This window comes from Parasteatoda tepidariorum, chromosome 10 (genome assembly GCF_982258835.1).
Source record: "Parasteatoda tepidariorum strain Cologne lab strain chromosome 10, Ptep-v5.0, whole genome shotgun sequence".
Taxonomy (NCBI): Eukaryota; Metazoa; Arthropoda; class Arachnida; order Araneae; family Theridiidae; genus Parasteatoda; species Parasteatoda tepidariorum.
The window spans coordinates 34522238-34547173 of record NC_141764.1 but is presented as its reverse complement, the minus strand read 5'-3'; the positions used below and the strand labels follow the sequence as shown (position 1 = coordinate 34547173).

Sequence of the window (24936 nt, the reverse complement as noted above, 5' to 3'; positions counted from 1 at the left end):
TTCTAATTTTCATTATTTTTTATAATTTTTTATTATTACACTGGCTTCCAAACAATGAAGAAAATTTCTAGGATATTAACAGGTGAAGCAACATCTTTTCAAATTGAAGAAGAATTGTCAGTAAGTGTGACCGTCCTTTTCAAGTACGCACCAATAACATCAGTAGACGTTGAAAGAAGCTTCTCCTGGTATAAAAATTTGCTTTCAGACAAGAGACGCTCGTTTACATTTCAAAATATTAAAAAAAAATTTAATAATCCACTGTAATTCTGATATTTAGTAATATTATGAGATGGAAGTTGTTATATTCATTTAAGTTTCTATACAAAATGAAAATGTTTTGGAGTCAATATATTTTCCTTTTTTTTGTTATTTTTGGATATAAAACATATTTGTCGAACTTTAATGAACGTAGAACAAGTATTGCATTGCTTTATATTTTTTGAAACGACTCGTAATAATTTTGAAGAGTAAAACATTGTTTTAGTTCAATATTTTTACTTCTATTTAAGTCATGTCATAAGGCATTTTTAGCGCAATTTTCGCATTTTAAGGGCATATTTTGCAGTTCATAAGGGCATTTTTTGCACTTTTTAAGGGCATTAATTGAGATTTTTTAGGTCATCCAAATCCGGGCTCTACTTATTACCCTTCAATGTTTCAATTACTTGCGAAATGCATTTGTCAGTAGCAGCCAACTGAAGCCAATTTTTAAAAAATATCAAATTCTTATTAGAACTCAATAAGGATTTTGGAGCATGATCCTGACTTTTTAATTTACTGCTAAAATATTCATAAGTAGTGGGGGAAAAAAGCTCTTAAAATATTAAAACACTATCTTTGGTGCCACTGAAAAAAATATTTTCTGAAACTACAGAAAACCCGTTATAGAATTCCTATCAAAACTGCACCAATTACCATAATACCAGTAGTACATATTACCGTCAGTAGTACATATTAATTGAGTGTTATCGTTATCTATGACTGGCGTTTTTCTACGGTTTTTTTAAACAAATTACCCATTAACTCTTTTTTCCATCTCTCCTTTTTGGGACACCTTTATTTTTATTTTATTTCAATTAATACATATTATCAATATTAATTAAGCATTAGTATCAATAACAATAAGGCGGTATTTACGATTCCTCAAGACAAATAAGCATTTTTCTGCATTATTTTTTGTTTTTTGGTACATAAGTTATTTTTCTTATTTCAATTAATACATAGTATCAACATTAATTAAGTATCATAGCTGTCAGTGATAGCTTCATAATTTCTTACGGTTCTTCAAGACAAAAAAAAACTTTACTTCACTGCTTTTAATTAGGCTAATAAAAGAAATAAGCTGATAAAGGAATTAATAAAAGAAATGAGCTATGTACTAGAAAGTACATAGCTTATTTCTTTTATTTCAGTATCCTTAAATTAATTAAGCATCATTGGCGTCAATAATAATATGACGATTTCATGCCTTTCTCCTAAACGAATTAATATCATTTTCTCATTAATTTTATTTTTGGATACAAAAATATTTTTTTGATCCACTTACCGTTGATTTTAAGTAACAATTTTTAGTAAAACGTTTTAAAAGAATTAATATAAATAAAAAAGAAGCACGTGGTATCTGTCAACTTCAGAAGTTTAAGTAGACCACGCGTGTTACCATGTAATGTTGTTCCTTGAATTTATCCGACGTAGCGAATATGAAATATTTAAATATGTGCAATAAACTCTTTTTTGATCAAATAAGGCTATAAGCTCAAATATAGTTATAAGCTATAATTATCACCGTTATTTCAAAAAATATGCAAAAAATTGAATCGTCTATAGTTAAATTTAAAACAATGACTAACACTTAACCAATCCGAAAATTTCATTTCATTTTTCTCTCATCCCGCTCGAACGGTTCGAGGTAGAATGTTCTAATGTAGACAGTGCTTCAAACTATCTGTATGCCAAATCGCATTGCTTTTTGTCGGGGTGTTTAGGACTCTGTAAAGGACACACAGACAGACATTTCTTATATTTATAAATGAAAAATTAAAAACATGAATATTTCTTTATTATCACACTTTACAACAAAACAATACGACAAAATTAAGAATCGAATTATCAAAATTAATGTTTTGAAAGTATAACGTTGATTACGGATAGATTTTAAAATGCAAGAAATATAATTCTATATTTTTTGAAGTATTTTACGATCATCTTAATCACACTTTCAAGTATCACGACAGTAGCCTGATTAATGAAGTTGAGAAATTGTTCTTCATTAGAACTGCTTTCCAATGTGACGATGTCATTTACGTCTGACAACATGGTCTTTTCCGTTTGCTGTATATCGATATTACGGCACATTATATTTATACACATGAATAAAAATTAGAAACATGAATATTTCTTTATTATCAGAATTTAAAACAGATAAATACAACAAAATTTAGAATCGTATCATCAAAGTTAATATTTTAAAACTGTAATGCTGATTATAGATAGATTTTAAAATGCAAGAAACTTATTGCGACATTTTCTGGAAATATTTTACAATCATCATAATTACTGCTTCAGGTATCATAACAGGAGCATGCAAGATGTGACTGAGAATTAATTCTAAATTATGAACTGTTTGCCGGACGATGTCATTTACGGCTGACATCATGGTCCTTTCAGTGGAGACATGCTGGGGTTGCACACCGTCGCCTGTTGTTTGAGCTGCAGTTAGTAAAATATTGGCTAACAACAAAACTGCTACTACCTTAATGTTCAGCATCTGAAAAACACTTCAATGATTTATATAGTGCAACAAAATACCTGAATTACTACTTTAGTTAATATTGCGATAAAATACAAAATACTTGAAGTGTACTGTAATTAAAATCTTGTATATATTTCAATGTGCTTGATGGCAATAAGCTGATGTAACTATTTCAATGTTCTTGTTTGTGGTTTTTACAATTTTTTTAAAACAATCAAAAATTAAATATTTTATTTAAATTTAATTGTTTTTTTTTACTTTTTCAGGCTTACTTCAATATTTAAATTATTTAAGATTTTTTGCTTCAGTTATTTATCTATTTAAAATTAAAATGATTTTAAAAGCAAAATTATGGCAATGTGTTTGAATCTGTACGAATACAATAAAATTTGTTTTATAGTGACATATAACGCATGCAAATTTACTGAAAAAAAATAATAATATACCTAGGTTGTAGATACTTACTTTGTCTACAATTTCATAAATATTTTTATAAGGAACAGGTTAACCTACTTATTTGATCAAAACAATCGCACTATAAGCTGAAGCAATTAGTATATATCTATACCTGGTTTTCTTTTTAAATACTATATTATCCTGAAAAAAATATGGTCATAACTACTGGAATATGATAAGATTTACCGTGTTCCTGGCTTTAAGAGAACACAAAAAAGCACGGTAATTTTTACCGAAGCGCTTTGACTTTAGGAGAATTAGCAATATAATATTGTTTTATATATTGCGTTAGAATTTGGCAAATATGGTAAAAATTGGTTATTTCATAGTGATACCTTAGAGCATGGGATAAAAACATTTATTGGGTTAAATTTACTTTTCTGTTTTGTATTTTCTACTAAATGTGTGATAACGCGGACGATTATTCCGAAAAAGAATTTCCGGTAAACCGTTACCATATGAACGAAAAAACTACCAAGTAAATGGTTTTAATAGTTTTTGGCTTAATAACCAGAATTAAGGTCCTTTTACCGGTTTTTATACCACTTTGTACTTAAAAACTTAAAAATTATTCATATATATTCTTACAAATTTTTACCGGTTTTTATACCACTTTGTACTTAAAAATTTAAAAATTATTCATATATATTCTTACAAATTTAAAAAGTATTAAATAAGTTCTTTAAAAGGAACACAAAAATGCATCTTTACTTTTTAAAGCCTATAAATGCCATCAGTATATTTATAACAAATTTTAAAATTATGAAAAACCGAAAAAATTATCAAAATGAAATTTTTTTCAATTTTTAAATCAAGCATTTTTATTTTAAAAATAATTTGATTTCAATCGTTTACGATTTGAAAATAAAATTCAGTATATTCACTCAGGAAACCCTGGTTTAATTTTAATATTTTGCCAAGTTAAAAGTTAGTACTTAAGTTCTGATCTAATTTCTAAATCTGAATACTTATATACATAAATCCAATACTAAGTCTGAATATTAACAATACTTAATTTGAAAATAATTTATTGAAATTTTATATTTCAAGTACAAATAAAAATTCGCATCGAGACAAAAATACGAATTGCTTATCAAGAACAAGATTAAAAAAAAATTTCTAGAGTACAATACCAGTTTCAGTGCAATTAGTAATTCAGATTAGACCAACAGAACAATACGAATAAAATACCTTCCTCAATATTGGTTGATTGAGCAAAATAATATAAAACGAAAAAGTATTATTTATGTATTATTTATGTAAAAGGAAAAAAATTACGTTATGCATATTCTTCAATTGAAATCTGAAACTTAACAAAGATCAAAAATAAGTGAATATACGCTGGAATTTCACTTATAATTTTTTGAATTAATTTCTAATGATTCGAAACACTTGCGTTAGTTACATTAATTATGTTTTATTACTTAACACTTATTTTTTCAGGTTGACTTAATAGACAAATTAATGGTTAAAAAAATTTAACAAAAAAAAAAAGAAAAGGAGAAAAAATTCCGAACAAAAAGCATATTATTTGCAGAAATGTACTATTTCATAAGACAAGAGTTCCCTTAAAGAACAACCTTTAACTATTTTAAATTATTCAACAAGAAAGGATTTCACATTTAAACAGTGCCCATGTAATTGAGATTTCATTTATTACCGTAATGTAGCATGAATATGTATATGTATATTCATACTATATGGTGGTGATACTTAAAGTTACCCTTTTTAGACCAAAATAGTGTCCATTTTAAGGATTGAATGTCGATTTAATTTGATAATGTTGTGTCGGTGTAGACCACGAGGCAGAAAAATGCAATAAAAATAATTTCGATCGGTAGATGACGAGCGATTTTTATGAACGAGAAAAGAGGTTAATGCAATTTAGAGAGGTTTAAAAAGACTGTAATAATTCTTCCTAATGTCATTTCAGAAGCAGTAGAAGGAATTTTAAAAAGAAATTATGAAATTCTAGATTTGTTAAGGAAGGGAAGGACAAGACGACAACAGTTTAATGAACAACTGAAGCTGAATGCATTATGTGATCAGTATTGCTATAAATAAATCGAAATATCTTTCATGCTTCGGTTTGACGCTCTAAACGCGTTTGACGGAAGTAGAGTGACCATTGAACATATGCTATTATTAGAACCCTTTAAATAATACGGTAATATTATTAAAATTATTCGACAAGTATGCAGCCATTTTTTCAATTATATGAATAGGTTGCTTATAATCTAGAAATCGAAACTTAATTTAAAAAAAAAATACACTTTTCAACACGTGGGGCATGTACTAACTATACTGATGAATTATTTTCTAAAACGCTTATTGAAATGAGAAAAAAATTTTAAGAAGTTCAAGATCATGTATAAAGTCAGATACTAAACGCAATAGGAAATATTGGCTTCACAAATTAGAAATATTCCCATTTTTTTGTAGGGCTGGGGTGTGATATGCCCCGAAAGCGTTCTCGCGGGTATTGAATAAATGTCATGACTTTATTGAAATTTACAATTTTGCAATTTATTTCAGTTTTTGTAAGTAATTTCAATAAAGACTTTAATTTACATAGGTTAGTCAAGCATAAGTTGCTAAGAAGTAATCACTTAGAAATGAAGAAGGAGAAATTACTAAAAATAAAACAAAATACAAATTGAAAAAAACTATTGTTTCAAGTGAAATAAAAAGAACAAAATAATTTAATTCTGCCAGACCTTAAAGAGGAAGCATAGGGCGCATGACTACTGAAGGATTTTCTACAGTGATAATTGTAAGTTCACACAAAAGTAATTCACCATACATTTTTCATTTTATGTCTGACAAAAATAAAATTATTTTACTTTATAAATCATTCATTTACTCTATAATCATTTACTCTATAAATCATTCATTTTCTTTATAATCATTTACTCTATAAATCTGTACTATCATTCAGCTATAGACATTCTAGCTATTCAAAAATATTCCATAAATTGAGGATAAATTCACTTTGGTAATCTATACTATCACTCTATAAATCTATATTATCATTCAGCTATAGACATTATAGCTATTCAAAAATATTCCATAAATTGAGGATAAATTCACTTTGGTGTTAATGTGACAATAAATTCTATTTCATTGGCCTGGAAACTATCGAAACTTGTTTTGTCATCAGTCAGCTTAAAAAAATTCTGAGCATTCTAGTTGGAAAAGAAAAATGATCGCGGAACTTCCATTGACAATAATTTCGCCATTTGGTGATAAAATTCTTTTTGTAGCAGTGAGGAAATAATTGAAACTTGTTTGGTCATTAGTCAGCTCCAAACTAATCTGAGCATTTCAGTTCAAAAGAAAATAATCTGATCTATTGACAGTAATTTTTATTTGGTGATAAAAATTATATTTGTAACTGTCCGAAAATAATTAACATTTATTTATTCTGTCCTTAGTTAGGAAACTGAGCATTCTAGTTGAGAAGGAAATTATCGGAATTTCTATTGACAATAATTTCCCCACTTGGTGATAAAATTCTGTTTGTAGTGGACAAAAAATATTTGATACTTGTTTTGTCATTAGTCAGCTCCGGAGAAAAATTTGAGCATTCCAATATGAAAGAAAATAATTGAAATTTCTATTGTCTAAAATTTCTATTTGGAGATAAAATTCTGTTTTTAGCGGTCAAGAAACAAACTTGTTTTGTTATCAGTATGCTTAAAAGAATCTGAACATTCTAGTTCACTTACCTTATAAGCTTGATCATCACATAATGAATGGATCGTTTTCGTCTTTTTATATGCTATAATTTCAACCAAAATTCAAATTTTATTTTAAAATTTTAATAATGTCTCTTTAATTTGTTTATCTTAATGTTATCAAATTTTTCTGCATTGTAATGGTTTTAAATTATTTAAATAGTTGTTATGATATTACTTTTTCAAGGTTACCTGTTTTAATCAGCAGTCATATGTTTTGCTTTAAAATTACTATTTTATTTCAAATAAAAGAGTATAAGGGTGATTCTCAAGAAATATGACAATTTACAGTCTTTTGCTCCAAGACCTACTACTATAATATTCAAAGAACTTTTTTTTTTAAATTTTATAAATAGCATTGCTGTTAGTATTTTAAAATGACTTTGTACCACTATTGACTGCTTTGTATTCTTTAAAAATTTAATTGAATTTCAAATTGTCATTTTCCTGGTATGTCACAAACAATATTTCCAATAGTAACTAGCTTCAAAACTTCCCAAAAATTTTTTAATATCTAATTTTTTTTATCTCAACCGTTGTAAGCATTTCTGGAATATACGCAGAGGTTATTATTTACAAAAACTTCGTTTAAAATAATTTTTTCTGTCAATAATTTGTTTGTCGCATGAAAATCAGTCATTTTCCTGGCTACTTTTATTTAGTGATTTATAACCAAAATAGGGGTCTGGTCATCGACAATCACTTCATCGACAGGCCATTTCATCGACACCACTTCATCGACAGGCAATTTCATCGACTAGGTCATTTCGTCGACAGGCCGTTTCCTCGACAGGGTTGTTTCGTCGACAGGCCATTTCGTCGACAGGGTCATTTCGTCGACAGGGTCATTTCGTCGACGGGGTCATTTCGTCGACAGGGTCATTTCGTCGACAAGTCATTTCGTCGACAGGGTCATTTCGTCGACAAGTCATTTCGTCGACAGGGTCATTTCGTCGACAGGGTCATTTCATCGATAGAGTCATTTCGTCGACAAGGTCATTTCGTCGACAGGCCATTTCGTCGACAGGGCCATTTCGTCGACAGGGTCATTTCGTCGACAGGGTCATTTCGTCTACAGAGTCATTTCGTCGACAGGATCATTTCAACGACAGGGTTATATCGTCGACAGGGTCATTTCGTCGACAAGTCATTTCATCGACAAGGTCATTTCATCGACAGGGTCATTTCGTCGACAAGTAATTTCGTCGACAAGGTCATTTCTTCGGCAATTGATTTCGTCGACAAGTGATGTCGTCGACAGGGTCTTTTCATTGACAGGGTCATTTCCTCGACAGGGTCATTTCGTCGACAGGGTCATTTCGTCGACAAGTCATTTCTTCGACAAGTCATTTCGTCGACAAGTCATTTCTTCGACAGGGTCATTTCTTCGACAAGTTACTTCGTCGACAGGGTCATTTCGTTGATAGTGTCATGCGTAATTCTGAAACTATTTCAGAGATTTAATCTAAATATTTTTATTATTAATAAGAAAAATGCACTTATTTAATCTTATACTAAAGTAAAATTCTTTATGGCTGTTTATTGTTCCAATTGCACTAAAAGAAGTTCGCTTTTTAAATTAATTAATAGGTAGTTGAGAAGCGTTTAAACGGTTGATGTATCGAAATCTACATTTCTACATCTAAATCGTAATAGCTCGACACTTATTTTCAGGATAGGTAAGAATTGTCTTCAGAACATTACCAAGCATGATATCCGGACCGTGGTCACCAGTTAATATAGTGTGACGTTAACAATCAAATTGTTTTTAATATCGAATCAAATTATTAAAATATATTTTTAGAATTAAAAGTAATAAAAATATATTACAATGAAAATTTAGACACTATTTCAAGCAGGGGAAAGCTAAATTTATTGCTGTACAAATTTTCAACATTTTTACATAAATTTTACAAAAACATAGACTTCAGTCCAATTCTCACAGAAATGAAACCTAATTATTATATTTGCATAAGTAGAAAAAAAATCGTCCCGCAGTTGACTGATCGTTAAGACACGGTTCCCAGCAGATCACCGAAGTCAAGCATCACTGGCTGCGGTCAGTGTGCGGGTGGGTGACCTCTTGGATCAGTCTGCGTAGGGACCGAGTGTGTGCGATATCGGTCCTCGTTAAACTGTTCTACCGTAAAGTGTGCTCAACTTCGCGTGCAGGTCGTCGGGCTACTGAAGCGGGGGTGCCATCCCCTCTGCAGAGGATTAAAATCGTGATGGCATGTCTTCGGATCATCCTGAGGGATGTTTCCCAGACCGTCGCCAATAGCCCATTGTGCAGCTCTAGTGCGACGTAAATGAACAACAACAACAGAAAAAAATTCTAGGTTTTTTATGATGGAAAAGTAATTTCTTAATGTTCACTTTAATTGCAATTTTTAAACTTTTTGTTCAGCATCATTAACATTAGGACAGGAATATGCTTATTCGAACAATCGAACTGAGTCTTAGTTTCGTTACTACTATTAAAGATTTCGAAGAACAATAGGAACACAAACTTGATGTTTAGGTATTTACCGAGGCGGTTGTAGATTCCCACAATATTTAAAGTGCTACTCACCTTACCAAAAATGTTTAGAAGCACGGGCGTAATGTTGCAAGCGTGTTAGTGTTTGCTCTTCACAAAATGTGTTTTTTCTATGAATAGTAGATTTAATAATAGTATTAATTATTCAATTCTAATCCAATATTATTAAATTATACTATTTTTGAATTATACTATTATTATAATTAAATAATAATAGTATAATTTAATAGGAATAATAATAGTAGTAAGTAAATGATGAATTAATTCATTTTTTATTTGCAGGATTTAAATTAGACACATTTTGTTTAAAAGAAAATTAACAAAATGTCAAGCCTGGAATTTAAACGTAAGAATAAGTAACTCTTACTTTACGAAAAAGAAAAAAAAAATCTTGCAATTAAAATTTGACCAATTTTTTAATAGTATAAATTTTTAACTGATTTTCTGCACAGGATGAAAACACAATTTTCAAACGCTTACTGACAACTATTAGCACGAATCGCCAATCAAAATTTTGATTATTTTCTGCCTGAACAAGCCAGGAGGCTCAAAACTAAAATTCAGAAAAAATGAAAATAAAAAATGCATATATATTTAAAATATCAAATTTGTTCAGTAGACTACAAATGAGAAAAAATAATTATGAAAATTTTCATACATAGCGAAAACCACAAGGGCAAAATTTCACAAAATATTCTATCAACATTCAAAATTCCACTTTTTTCGTTTTGGTAACAAAAATTCACATTTCTTTTTCAGAACACATATCAAACATGATATTTAAAAACATTTCCATTTCCGATTACACTTTCTAAAGGACTTATTGCTCGCCTTTAAAATATATACTCTCAATATATTTTAAAATATATACTTCTTTAAAATATATACTCAATTGCTTTTGCGATGATAATCTACAATAATGTACATTAAAAATTAATCTTAGAAACAAATGTGTTAAATATGACTAGAAAAAAATTGTGTAATATATAACTTAAATGTGTAAAATACAAGTAATGTTTCGTTTTTGCAACGTGATGTGAATAGAGGAGTAGGCAATTTTCAAATAAAAAGCTTTTTTCCGGCAACTTCAACATACTATTAAGATTTTGCATCATGCTAGGATTAAAAAATTTCATCAGAAATATACTAAATTACAAAGAAGTGCAAGGGGCATAACGTCTAATGTAAAAAATCATAAGATTAGTTTCAAAATTACGCATGACTTTGCCTACAAAATAATCTTTTCTTAATATTGTCGACGAAATGTTGACAAAATGACCCTGTCTTCCAAATGACCCTGTCAACGAAATGACCCTGTCGACAAAACTACCCTGTCGACGAAATGACCCTGTCGACGAAATGACCCTGTCGACGAAATAACCCTGTCGACGAAATGACCCTGTCGAGGAAACAATCATGTCGACGAAACGATCATATCGACGAAATAACTTGTCGACGAAATGACTTGTCGACGAAATGACCCTGTCGACGAAATGACCCTGTCGACGAAATGACTTGTCGACAAAACGATCATATCGACGAAATAACTTGTCGACGAAATAACTTGTCGACGAAATGACTCTGTCGACGAAATGACCCTGTCGACGAAATGACCCTGTCGACGAAATAACCCTATCGACGAAATGATTTGTCGATGAAATGACCCTGTCGAGGAAACAATCATGTCGACGAAACGATCATATCGACGAAATACCTTGTCGACGAAATGACCCTGTCGACGAAATGACCCTGTAGACGAAATGACCCTGTCGACGAAATGACTTGTCGACGAAACGATCATATCGACGAAATAACTTGTCGACGAAATAACTTGTCGACGAAATGACCCTTTCGTCGAAATGACCCTGTCGACGAAATGACCCTGTCGACGAAATGACTTGTCGACGAAATGACCCTGTCGACGAAATGGCCTGTCGACGAAACAACCCTGTCGAGGAAACGGCCTGTCGACGATATGACCTAGTCGATGAAACGGCCTGTCGACGAAATGACCTAGTCGATGAAACGGCCTGTCGATGAAGTGGTGTCGATGAAATGGCCTGTCGATGAAGTGATTGTCGATGAAATGAATGCGACCCCCAAAATAGATAGCGCCAGCAATCAATATCTTATGTTAATAGATTGATTAGATTACCATCTTATCTGAACATGTCTTATTGCATGATTTGAAGAAATTTTTTGTTCCGAATTGTCATGTTTCGAAAGAATCACCCATAAGTCAATGCTCAATTACTTTTTAATCTTGTAATTAAGTCAGACTTTCTGTTAAAAAAATAATTTTATATAACTTAAAAGTTTAAATGAATGGTAAATCATGAGCAAATATAAGATAAATAAAATTTTAGAATAAATAGAATATATTTTTTAAGAAAATTATTGAAAATTATTATTATCAACGCAAAATGAATGGATCTTTTTCTTCTTTTTATATGCTATAAGTTCAATCAAAATTCAAATTTTATCTTAAAATCTTAATAATATCTTTTTAATTTACTTAGTCTAATCTTATCAAATTTTCCTGCTTCGTAATGGTTTTAAATTATTACTTAAGTTTTATTAAATATGTTGCTATGATAATGCTTTTTCAAGGCTACCTGTTTTAATCAGGAGTCATATGACTTATTTTTAAATTATAATTTTATTTCAAATAAAATCGTATTAGTTAATGCTCAATCTCATTTTGATCCTTTAGTTAAGTCAGTCTTTATTAAAAAAGATAATTTTATATATTTTAAATACATGATAAATCATGAATAAATGTAAGAAGAATAAAATTGGGCAGTAAATGGAAAATATTTAATAAAAACTGATTAAAGAATTATTAAAAATATATTTATTAGCCAATATTTTTATTTAATCAAAATTATGTGCGATATTATATTCGTAAAATGATTATTAAAAGTAAAAGGGTGGGACAAATGTAATGAAATCTGATTCATATAATTATAAAATTAAAATGCATATTTTAATTTACTCATATTCAAGTAAACTATCAATTAACATAATCAGGTATGTACTTTACTGCATTACTAAGGTTTCATTTAAAAATTGAAAAACATTTATGCAAATACGTAAATAAGGCATAAAAAAGTAGAACTGAATGGAGCCCTTTTAAGGAAAGTTATTCAAAAACTTTTAAAAAGAGAAAAATTCAAAAATATTGCTATACAATCATATTTATTCATAATCAGGTACTAAACTAACATTATATAATCACGTACTTTGCTGTATTACCAGAATCTACTTACAAATTAAATTTCAAAAATTAATAATAAGAGGGATAAAAATGTGGTATATGTCAGAGATCTTTTCAATTTAGAAATGAGTCAAATTTTAAAAATAAAAACATATTAACACCACATGTTCTAATTTACCCATATCTATTATTATACTTCAAAACATTAACAATTACTTCACGAAATGAAATAAGCAAGTACTTTACAATGAAACTAGGTACAAATTACAAATTAAAGTGTATGTTTAAGACATAGGTAATTCTGGGAAACAAATTGCTGAAATTTATACAAGTGCTTTATCTTGCCAAATTCTGGTGAGAGGACTTCAAATCTGAAAATAATTTTGCTCCTCAATCTAAATCTCATTTCAAAATGACATTTTTAGCACTTTTTTCGAAATAGAAAAGTTTAAAATAGTTACAAATAACAGCAGGACTCATAAATGCTGCGATAAACTTCTAGCAAAGTTAGTCATCATGAAGATTAAAACTGCATGGCTATGAGATTTTCCAATCAGGCGGCTTTAACGACCCCGCTCTTCTCTTTGGCGTTTTCTAAAATGCATTTTTTTTTAATTTTGGACACTTGGTGTTTGTCCCATTGGCGACAGGAACGCCAGAAATGCTACTCTGTTCTCGTTACCCGTCCCGCAGTGGACTGATCGTTAAGACACGGTTCCCAGCAGATCACCGAAGTCAAGCATCACTGGCTGCGGTCAGTGTGCGGGTGGGTGACCACTTGGATCAGTCTGCGTAGGGACCAAAGGTTTGCGGTATGGGTCCTCATTAAACTGTGCTACCGTAAAGTGCTCGACTTCGCGCGCGCAGGTCGTCGGGCTACCGAAGCCGGGGTGCCATCCCCTCCGCAGAGGATCAAAATTGTGATGGCATGTCTTCGGATCATCCTCCGGGATGTTTCCCAGACCGTCACCAATAGCCCATTGTGCAGCTCTAGTGCGACGTAAATTGACAACAACAACAACTGTTCTCGTTACCCAGTGGGCACCTGTAGCAAAGCCGCGTCGGTGGAGCAGCGTCGCTCACGTCACACAACCACAAACCCGTTTATAGGGCGGGTCTTATTCACACACAAAGGAGAAAGGACGTGGAACGCAGAGAGAGAAAGAAACATCCATGCCCTGAGCAGGATTCGAACCCGCGGCTAATGGCTCCGCAGTCAGGCACGCTAACCACTCGGCCACCTGGTCGTCGTAAATTTTTCTTATGCCCACCTGTGTTAACATCCGTCAATTCCAGCATATACTTTGTTGGCTTCTCTTACAGGGGCACCATATTAGGTGGGCCAACGTCGCTCCCACAGTGAGGACAGATAGTACAGAGAAGGAAAGAACATCCATGCCTTGTCCGGGATTCGAACCCAGAACCTTTCTGATGCAAAGACAGTTCCCTGCCCCCTATAGAGGCCGGTCGGCTGCAAAAACTTGATTCTAGATTTTTTTATATATAGTTCAGGTAACAAATTTTAAAAAAAGTAATCACTTGAATTATAATTGGAACCAACTACAGTCAAGCGGCATATCTCCAAAACAAGGAGCGAGTCACTAAAGGCAGCTAGATTGTTAATTAGCTGCTCAGAATGCTTCCCTATTATGAGCTGTTCAGAAGTGCACAGTTTTTGTAAAAGTTGATAACAAGCCGTGGTGGCTCAGGGATAAGGCACTCGCCACCAAATGAGATGACCCGGGTTCGAATCCCACCAATGGCTGGTCATTTCACATTCCGCTTCATGTAACGCAAATGCGGGTTAGTTCCTTCAAAAAGTCCTCCACGAAGAGTCAAATTTCTCCAACACTTGATCCCTTGTCTTCTAGATTGGGTTCAAAATTACAAGGCTACAGAGTTGAACATCGGTAGTCGTAAACTCAAAATTGGGTCGGTTGTTCAACGACGGTAATAAAAAAAAAGTTGATAATATCTATTATTTTTTTATTTATTCATTTTTTGTTATTTTTGGCATCAAGTTAAACGAGAGTTTTTGAAAAGAAAAAAAATAGGCAAATAATTGTTATTTAAAGGAAAAATCGCAATAACTTTTGAAAAATTGGGAATTCAAAATGGTCCTATCAGCAAGTCAAATTTAAACTCTGTAGTTATATTTCAGCTGACTGCAGATCAACCAATATAAAAACAGTTGATTTCATCTGGAAAGTTTACACAGTACTTAGGGTTTAGTAGGGCACGCCTAGTGACATCCAGGGCAATACTTTTACTTTCGTTACTTGAAATGAAAGTAAAAGTAAAAAATACATACTCTTACTTGTACTTCGTTACTTTTTAAATTTAGCACTTTTGCTTGTTTTTTCATAACTTCTTTCGAAAAAAGTACAAGTATTTGTAACGAGAATTGTAAAGGAATCGTTACTTTTTTCTGAATTCTGATTTGTAATTAAATTTTATTTTATCGTCTACTGTTCTCACATTCTTTACCATTCTCAAGGAAAACAGTCTTTTTTTGTTCCAGCTGTCCACAATGGGAAGAGCAAGGAGGTCGAAGGTCACAGCAGGTTCATCTACCTAGAAACTAACTAGGTTTCTAGGCAGCATCTAGGTTTCTAGCAGGTTCATCTGCCTAGAAGCTAGGTAAGTGCCTAGAAATTGACAACCACCCCATCTGCTTGAAAAAAATTCTTTCTATTAGAACATTTTTGTTTTTGTTATAACAAAATGTTCTGCTCTTGGTTTAAAAAATTGGTTTTTTGTAGCCTAGTTTTCAAACCAATTCCTTATACTTCACTGATATCAAATCATCCTTTACTAATCTCCCTCCGAGGTGATATATACCGAAGAGCCATTACATTATGACCACCCTGCTAATAACATGTAGGACCACCTTTAGCCCTCAAAACTGCTAGCACCCGCCGTTGCATTGATTCCACAAGGTGCTGATAGGTAGTCTGAGGTATCTGGTACCAAGCGCTCACCAACTGATCCTACAATTCCCTCACATTGCGAGGGGGTAGCGTGGTAGTACGAATTTGGTTTCCCAAGTTGGACCACAAATGCTCTATTGGATTAAGGTCAGGTAAATTTGGGGGCAAAGACATGACTTGAAAGTCACTGGAATGTTGCTCGAACCAATCCATTCGATTTTACCCTTATGACATGGTGCATTATCCTGTTGGTAAACACCATCCCCCTCAGGAAAAACTGTTGCCCCATGAATGGGTGAACCTGGTCTGCACCTATGTTCAAGTAGCTTACAGGCGTTAGGGATTGTTCTGTGAGGGTTATGGGTCCTAATGTGCCCCATGAAAACATTGTTCCTGGGCGAGAAGCCATGAAAACATGGGCGAGCCCATTGTTATAGATGGAGGGTGGTCATAATGTAATGGCTCTTCGGTGTATGTGAATCCCTTTACTGTCCGACGAGAAAATTCTTAGTTTCAAATGTCATTCCATTTTATCTTTATTGCTTCAGGAAAAGTGTTGTCGGACTCCTTTCTGAGCTTATAATTTTCTCTCCCGTGACATTGCTCATCTTCAGGATATTTTGTCTCATTTTCGCAGATTTCTTTTTGTGTAAATTTCCTGGTGGTCTTTTTTTTTAAGAATTGTTAATAAGAAACCATAGAGAAGCACAACCTTTAACTTAAAATTTGACTCACCAGGATAACCATAAGAGTTTGTTCATAAAAGTTGCTTGTTCACAATAGTAAAAAAAAAATTCGAACCCTCTAGTCCTTTTTAAGGTAAGTTAAAAAAATATTTATATACTTTTTTTCAATGCCAGATGCCATAATCATTTGACATTGTGTTATCCATAAAAGGTGAATAGTTGAATTATTCGAGGTTTTTTTATGTATATATATAATTAAAGAAGCTCTGCTTAAACTTACTTAAGACAATATCATTCAATATTTAATGGAAGGGTCAAGTTCAAAGTTATTTGTCAAGAGGAAATTTAAAATGATCAGTTTCTTTTGATTTTTAATTTGCGTAATATAACTACAATAACTATAATCAATTTTAAAATTTTTGAGGTCTACTTTTCTTTTAGTCTTTATCTGCAAAAAGTATTCACTTAAAAAATTTAAATATTTTTACGAACAAATATATACATTAATCAAATACATAATGAGTTTATGATCGTCACTATAGAGGTCACGCAGGAAAATGACAGTTTTTTGTATGAAATATCTGTTGGCTAAAATCAAACGATTTACGTTCGCCTGGCTATCTGACAGCCTTCGTTTTAAATCATTTTTAAGCTAAGAAATATGTCTTAACTCTTTTAGTTCAAATTTTGGAAAAATGTTTTGACAATTTTCTACTATACTGAGTCAGTTTTAAGTTTAGTTGTTGTCCGAAAAATGAAGACATGTGAGTGTGAGGTATATAGAAACAATCTGTATAGTGCTCTTACAATGCACATCAAACATAAATTAACTTAGGCTGTGTTTAAAGTAGAATTTTTTCTGAAATAGAAACTTCCTCAACAAAGTAAGATATCTTAAATTACACCGGACTTCATACAACACTAAAATATAAAGTTAATAAACATCTGGATAAGAATAAACAGAATAAGCGAAAATGTTATAAAAGGAAAACTTTTCAGTTTCTTTTTTCTCCAATCCTTAACCATCTGCGTCTAAAATGTAACAATAGTTAACATCATGCTTTCATATGAAGTTATGGAACACTGAACACTCCAATGCTCCCAATCACTGACTGTGCGTTAATTAACTGATTGGAATATCTTTTATGAGATAATGTGTATGCATGGTGTTCTTACTGACCGCTTTTAATGTATATTTTTCCCAATTCTTATAAAAAAATATAGTGAAAAGTGGATCTACATTAAAAGGGTCACCAACTGGTATCCAAGAAAAGGAAGAAAAAATACTATCGATTATCTGACATCACTAGTAAGGGTGCCGAAATCGATAATATCACAGCTTGATAAAGTATCGAAATAATCAGAGGTGATCATTTAAAACACCTCATAGCTTCATTAACAGGCTTCATTCTCAATAATTATTTATCAAAGTGTGGGGATGACTGTCACGAATAGCTGTGTCTGTCTAGTTATAGGCTGCACACTTATAGTAACAATGTGTTATTTACCTCAGGGACGGGATAGCCTGGTTGGCAGGGCACTAGACCCATGTCCATAAGGACGTGGCTTCGATCCTTGCTGACCGAAAACTTCTCGTGTAGTAAATGATGACTGATGAGCGTTAAATCTGTCGGGTCGCAAAATCCTCTATGTTCCCATGACAAATCATACCTCTGAGAGTACTGATTCAGGAGTTTCCTTGTCTTCTGAATTGGGTTCAAAATTACAAGGCTATGGAGTAGAACATTCGATTCGTGCATTTGGATGATGCGATGTTAATAAATGAGCTAATTATAATAAGCACAATTTTTGCAAATTATCATCCTTAGACTACTTAATTAGTGATTAATAGTGCCATTTTTTCTAGTAATAATATAATTTAATGCAATAATATAATTTTTAACCAATTAATATAATTAATTGGTTAAAATAATTTGATTTAAGACGATTTATTTTTATGAGAACTTGGATGTGGCTTTCAAATCTTTACTAACTGAATTGGCTACAACCTTAAAGTTCTATGCTCGTTAATGAGCTAATTTATAAATAATCCTTTGTTATAACTGGAATAAACTCGATAATCAAATGAACACACGTTTCTAGTTCCTGAACACTACTCTAACATTTACCCATATTTATGAAAAGCAGGTCCTTCATTGATTTTTTTTTCTTTCCTCTTTTCAAGTTACCTGCAAATGTCCACAATATAATGAAAGATCTTAGAAATAGCTCACCCACGACATTTAATAATTTAGGGGGAAAGTATACTTCCAATATCTTTTTAAATGAGATGACTGGCGTCCTCCTGAAATTAAAAAAACTCTGGCAGTAAGATTTCTACACAGATTTTAGAAAATTCATTGTTTTACCTATTCAATTTAATATTCTAAGAATAGAATTCTTTCGCAAACATTTTCTAACAGAAATATTTCTTTTCAATATTTAGAAAGGTAAAGAGGTGAGTTTTTGAATGTTATTTTAGAAATTTTGCTACCAGACTTCTTAAGGAATCTTGCTTCGGCTGGTCAGCTTTTTATGAAGTATAAGATAAAAACCTTTCATAATATTCGTAACTTGACAACATTTTGATTTAACAAAAATATAATTTGTGATAACCAAACAAGTAATAGATAAACACTGATTGTGATAGAATCAAAATATCGCAAACGAAATCACTGGACATAGCTGCAATGAATCACAGCGTAAATCCTTGGACATAGTTGCATTGAATGTAAAAATTACTAGCAGAAGAACAGCTTATTACACCAAATATAATGTACAGTGTGCAAAATAAAAGAAATAAACATCCTGAATAACTTTTAACCTACTGATCGAATTTCGATGTTGGATCCAATCTTAATGGTTCGAGGTCTTTACCTTAAATATGCTAATTAATTGGCATTTACTAATTAGTTTAAGCTAGGAAGTCTGACACATGAAATAAACAGTTTAATAAAGTTCAATAAATAAACAGTTTAATGACAGTTAATAACAGTTTAATGACCCTTTTTTTCTTGATGGTCCCGTATTTTTGAGCTGCAAACTATGGTGAGTAACCATGATCTGGAAAATATTTTTCCCAATAGTTTAGTCAAGAGTGTGTCATATAGTGTGTAGATAGTTTAGTCAAGGGTTTTTGGTCTTCCCAAAGACAGCAAAACAGGGTAAATTTCATGATATTCTAGTAATTTGGAACATACGTTTTTTCTCAGTGTAAAAACAAGCAAAAAGAAAATAGAACAACGCATTTATTTGCATTTTTGACAACACCAACATTAAATAAAAACTATATATACATTTCGTATGCCATTTCTAACAGTTTTATCACTTCTAATGGTACTGCGAAATTTGCTCTGAAATAAAATTTTACTGCTTGTTCTACAATCGCAACCAAAAATTGGATTGGACTGTCAGTGGGTTGCTCACTGGTTGTCATAGATGATTCTGAATCTGATCCATCGGTTGTCATAGATGATTCTGAATCTGGTCCACTGTCTTGAGGGCTTCTCTTGAATCTTTCATATTCTTTGCACTGAACAATAATCACCAGAAAGCATAACACAAACAGAGGCATCAAAATTTGTAATACATGCATCTGTATGAAAATGTAATATGATTATTATATTACAAGACGAAGACAATAAATAAAATTTTTATACACGCATATGCATGTGTACAGTGCGCAAAAAAAAAAATAAACGGACCACCCTGAATAACTTTTGTCTAGTGATCGGATCTTCCCATTTTAACATTCAATCTTTATGGCAATTATTTAGTAAAGACTATAATTTAAGTTATGAAATGAAACACGAAAACGTTCTTTCTCTGAATAAACATGCCCTTTTATCAACAGATTCATATTTCTGACCCCTTAAATATAGGGTGTGGTTGCAGGAATCAGGGAAATATTGTCCCAATTGTTTGATCAGAAGAACGGTCCAATATTTGGACCCCTTAATGTTAGTATAACTTTTTGCATATTTCACTATATCTCGAGAACTTTTTCCTTGATAGCTTAAATTCAGTCAGTTTATACCACGCCACGAAACTTTTTCTTTTCAAAATATTAGTTTATAATGAGAAAATCTATTTATTTCAACAAGAGTAAATAATAAACTTAACACTCAAGAAGATCAGTTTGAATTAAACTGCTCATCTCATGAAAGCCATGTATTTTTAAAGAACTTTGACAAAAATTTAAATTTGAAGAAAAGACGTATTAATAATTTCCTAAGCAAAACGTCTTTCTATGTCTATCTACTTTCCTTTAACTTATTTTTCTAGTTGTGGATTATTTTTGGGCACCTATTATAAATTAAATTTGGCACATAATTTTGCATCACATTTTTCAATATAAACTGAATTGGAAATCTAAAAAGTTAGCGAACGAACTGTTTCGATATACGCAACAAAAAAAGCTGATAGTAAATTGGAGTTATATAAGAATCTAAAGGAAAAGAAATTGACTTAAAGAAATATTATTCAATTATTTTTTTCATTATAAATAAGAATTATTTCAGTAAAAAATCATTCTAATAACATTTATCACCTAGCGTAAAATTATTTAAATCGGATTCAAGTTCTAGAAAAAGAGTTTTGTTTAATTCAAGAATCTAAAATTTTAAAAATAAATCAAACTGTTTTCGACTGAAAAAAACAAGACGGACGTTGAAGTAGATAAATATGAATCTGAAACTAATGAAAACTTTGGGGAACAATTTTTTTTCTGCTGCATGAGGTTTTTGAACGGATGTTAAATATTTGCGCGTTGCTGATTTCAAATCTGCAATCGGCTTCTCTTTACAAACTACTGTTCTTATGCAATTTAATAATATATTCCGGGTAGACTATATTTGAGGGTGCCCCTTGATTCTCGCCAAGTTGTGATCGCGGTTGATCGCCAGGCTGGGTGATGTTGAAACCCAATCGTGATTCTGATTGGTTTAGATTTTAGCGTTACTTTTAAATGTTCAACAGTATATGTAATTTCAGAGAAATAAATATTTTTTAATCCCTTCAAATATATTTTTTTCATCAAAAAACACTTAATTCCAAATTAATTTAGTTCTGCTAAAATTAAAAATATATACAAAAAATTCGCGTTTGCATATTTGTGAATATATAGTAATACAAAATATAATAATATAAAATATAATAATATTTTTCATTCGATTTCAAGTTGTTAAATTTAACATAGCAATTTATTTCAAATAACATAAAATATGAAATGATTTTAAAAAAAAGGGATTTGGAGAAAAATAAGATTGTTAAAACAATTGTTATTACGATTTACTTAGTTACTTGAGGTAACATGGATCATGGGATTGGGCACTTTTCGGCTTACGAGCCAGCTATATGATCTTACCAAGTTTTAAATTAATTGTGAAATCAAGAAACAGCTAATAGAAGTAACTACTATTGTAATAATGTAGTGCAGTGTAAGTACAACGGAGCAGACAACGGAGCAAATATTTTTGTTGAAATGAGCAATGAGTTTAACAATCAGTAGCAGCATCTGTTGACAACCTTAGGCACTAATTTTAAATTTTATTGACAATAAAATGTCTTGCTTCTTCAACAGAACACAGCAAACCATAAATTTCTGTTTCTTAAACTGATTTCTCAATTATTCGGTCGTTATTAGTTTTGGATTTCTCAAAATACAAGTGTAGCTTAAAAAGATTTTACTTTGCTTAAAAAAATTACCATAAAATATATATTTTTTTTTATAATAAAAATTTGTTTCGTAAGATTCTTGACTAAAAAATAGTATGTTGATATTATTGATAGGATGCTTATATTTTAGCAAACAATATTATTTGATAATATTTAATATTATTATTTAAAAGTATGTTAATAATATTGCTGGATTTATTTTTTTAAACTTAAGTTAGAGTTTAATATGAGAAAAATACGTTGAAATAATATTTACCTTTTCGGCCGGTAGTTGTGTATCAAAATTCCAAGAAAATGAAACAATGAAACAAAAGTAGTAGAATATTTCATTTTATATCACGGTAAGTGTAATGATATTCATAGATTACATTTAATTGGATTTCAAACAGAAAAATTAACTCTAAGCAAGCAATGATCATATGAATTTTTTGCTAGATATTTCGATAACAGAGCTGTTATTTTTGCCACGTAAGGCTCTGTAACAAGACTGTAGCGAGTTATCGAAAAAAAATTAATAATTTTGCTTGCATAAACAGTTTTTTTCCCTAGATTTCCGAGATTTTGTTTTTTATTTCTCTCCATATTAAAATAAAAAAGATACTGTAGTCACCATCACTGTTTCAGAAAATTTTCGCAGAGCGTGACTCACGCAGTCATGACCTAAATAATATATCTGTATATTTCGAGAAAAATGATTAAAAGGCATTCTAATATTAAAATATTATTGATACAATCATTAATTTTTGCGTTATTTTAAGTCAAAGTTATTCATTTATTTTGCCCCACTTAATTCAATTTAACAAAAAAACTATTAACAGGAAAATTATAATTATTTTGCAGCCATGATCACTTACGTCTGTGAGTGGATCATCACAGGATTTCTGATTAATTTTAGACCAATTAAATTGTTATGTTTAAATGTTAAGTTCATTTATGAGTACATATCAACCCACATCAATATCATGAATTTTTTTGCACTTTATCTGCAATTCATCCCAAATCATGAATGGATCTGAAAAGAAAAGAGCAAGCAGTTATAAGAAATAAGCTGGAAAACGTAGCCTCTAATGTAATTTATGTGAAGTTTAAAAAGTGTGAAATGTGTGATTCTAAACTAGACCAAAGTAGTAAGAGTGATTAAAATGATGTGAGTGAGTAGTGTTGTTGTTGTTTCTAATCCCAACTGCCGCATGGACTAGCCTGCTTGGTGGAACCGAGCAAATTTAAGGCAAAGTGTGCGTTTCTTGTTTTTTCAGTGGCGCCATCCTATGGTCAAGAATTCGTCCTCAGTCACACACACGTCACATCCCGTTTTATAGGGCGAGCCCATTCATACATCTATCCATTCATCCACATATCGTAATTTTGACCTGAATCAGAGAACGATCGATCTCCAATCCAGTACCCCCAGAGGTATTGATTTGTTACGGGAACATGGAGGGCTTTGAGACTCGACAGATTTAACGTGCACCTGTCACCATTTACAGTCTTCAGCCGGCGGGGTTCGAACCCACGAACTCTCGGACACGGGCCCAGTGCCCTACCGACCAGGGTATCCCGGCCCGGAGTGAGTAGTTTCGGGGAGATGCAAGCAACTTCAGACGTGGTAGCTGGTGGATCGCACCGACCACACTGCTGACGCAAAATATTCTCAGTGGTAGATGGATCATGGGTTAGAATCCCCTTGCCATCGGGCTAATCATAAGTGGTTTTCGCGGTTTTCGTCTACATGTAACGCAAATGACAGTTAGTTTCAGTGAAAAAAGTAATCCACGAAGGTAAGTTTGTCTCAAGGCTTGATCCAGGAGTTTTCTTGACTTCTGGGTTGAGTTCAAAACTACAAGGCTACGGAGTTGAATATTGATTGTCGCAAACTCAGAATCGGGTCGACTCTTTAACGCCGGTTATAAAATAAAATAAAATATGGTATCTGAACTAACAGGTTTATAAAAGAATTAATTCATAGTTTAAATAATTGTTTCAGGTTTATAAAAGAATAAATTCATAGTTTAAATAATTGTTTCAGGTTTATAAAAGAATAAATTCACAGTTTAAATAATTGTTTCAGGTTTATAAGAGAATAAATTCAAAGTTTAAATAATTGTTTCAGGTTTATAAGAGAATAAATTCAGATTTTAAATATTTTTTTAAATGTAATTATTTTAAATTATATTTTTTTGGAAAATATGTTATTTATAAAAAAATGAAATTTATATCATACTAACATCTATATTTTCATTATTTATACATTATTCGATTATATTTTCATTAATTTATTCAAATTGTTAAATAATTTGAAAAATAAAGTGTTTTTACAAGACAAACGAGAGTCTTCAGAGGCGGAGGCTCTGATGAAGTAACAGCGAGTGAACTATTTAAAAAGAAATTAGTTGGCAGCTCTATGGGTTGGTGAGCAATAGCGTGCAAAAGGTAGAATCTCTAATCCATATAAAAGGTTGTTTTAAAAAATTAAAGCTTTTAGGGAATGGAAATAAATTATTTAATTGCTTTTTTCGAACAATAAGTTTAAGGCCGGGGTAGCCTGGTCGGTAAGGCACTGAGCCCTTGTCCAAGAGTTCGCGGGTTCGATCCCCGCCGGCCGAAGACTCCCTGTTTAGTATATGGTGACTGATGCGCGTTAAATCCGTTGAGTCGCAAAGTCCTCCATGTTCCCATAATGTAAAAGTTTAATTAAAATAATTTTTGGTGCATATAAAGTAACATTATTTATATATTATTATTAAAATGGATGGGTAGGAATCATTGGTAAAGTACTTGTATTTGGATATAGTCATGATAAAAAAACAATTAAATGATTGAAATGTCATGATGAATATATTAAAGGCCGAAACATATGAAAGGGTAATTATAAAATTAAGGGGGATGTGATCGTTAAGGAAAGTGATTGTACAATGCATTTGTGGGATAACAATAACCCAA

At 31.6% G+C, this 24936-nt stretch overlaps 1 protein-coding gene and 1 long non-coding RNA gene across 2 annotated transcripts; both read right to left on the bottom strand.

The window, feature by feature from the left end:
- Positions 1–2387: 2387 nt before the first annotated feature.
- LOC139426253 (uncharacterized) lies at positions 2388–13376 on the bottom strand. Its single transcript, XR_011637494.2, has 2 exons — positions 13166–13376; positions 2388–2770 (listed from the first exon to the last, which is right to left on the bottom strand). It is a non-coding gene; the product is annotated as an uncharacterized LOC139426253 (long non-coding RNA).
- A 6179-nt stretch (positions 13377–19555) lies between these two features.
- On the bottom strand, positions 19556–22314 carry LOC107450448 (uncharacterized). Its single transcript, XM_087153677.1, has 2 exons — positions 22253–22314; positions 19556–19915 (listed from the first exon to the last, which is right to left on the bottom strand). Exon 2 carries the CDS (start codon positions 19913–19915, stop codon positions 19607–19609), a length of 309 nt encoding a protein of 102 aa, XP_087009803.1. The 5' UTR covers positions 22253–22314; the 3' UTR covers positions 19556–19606.
- Positions 22315–24936: the final 2622 nt, after the last annotated feature.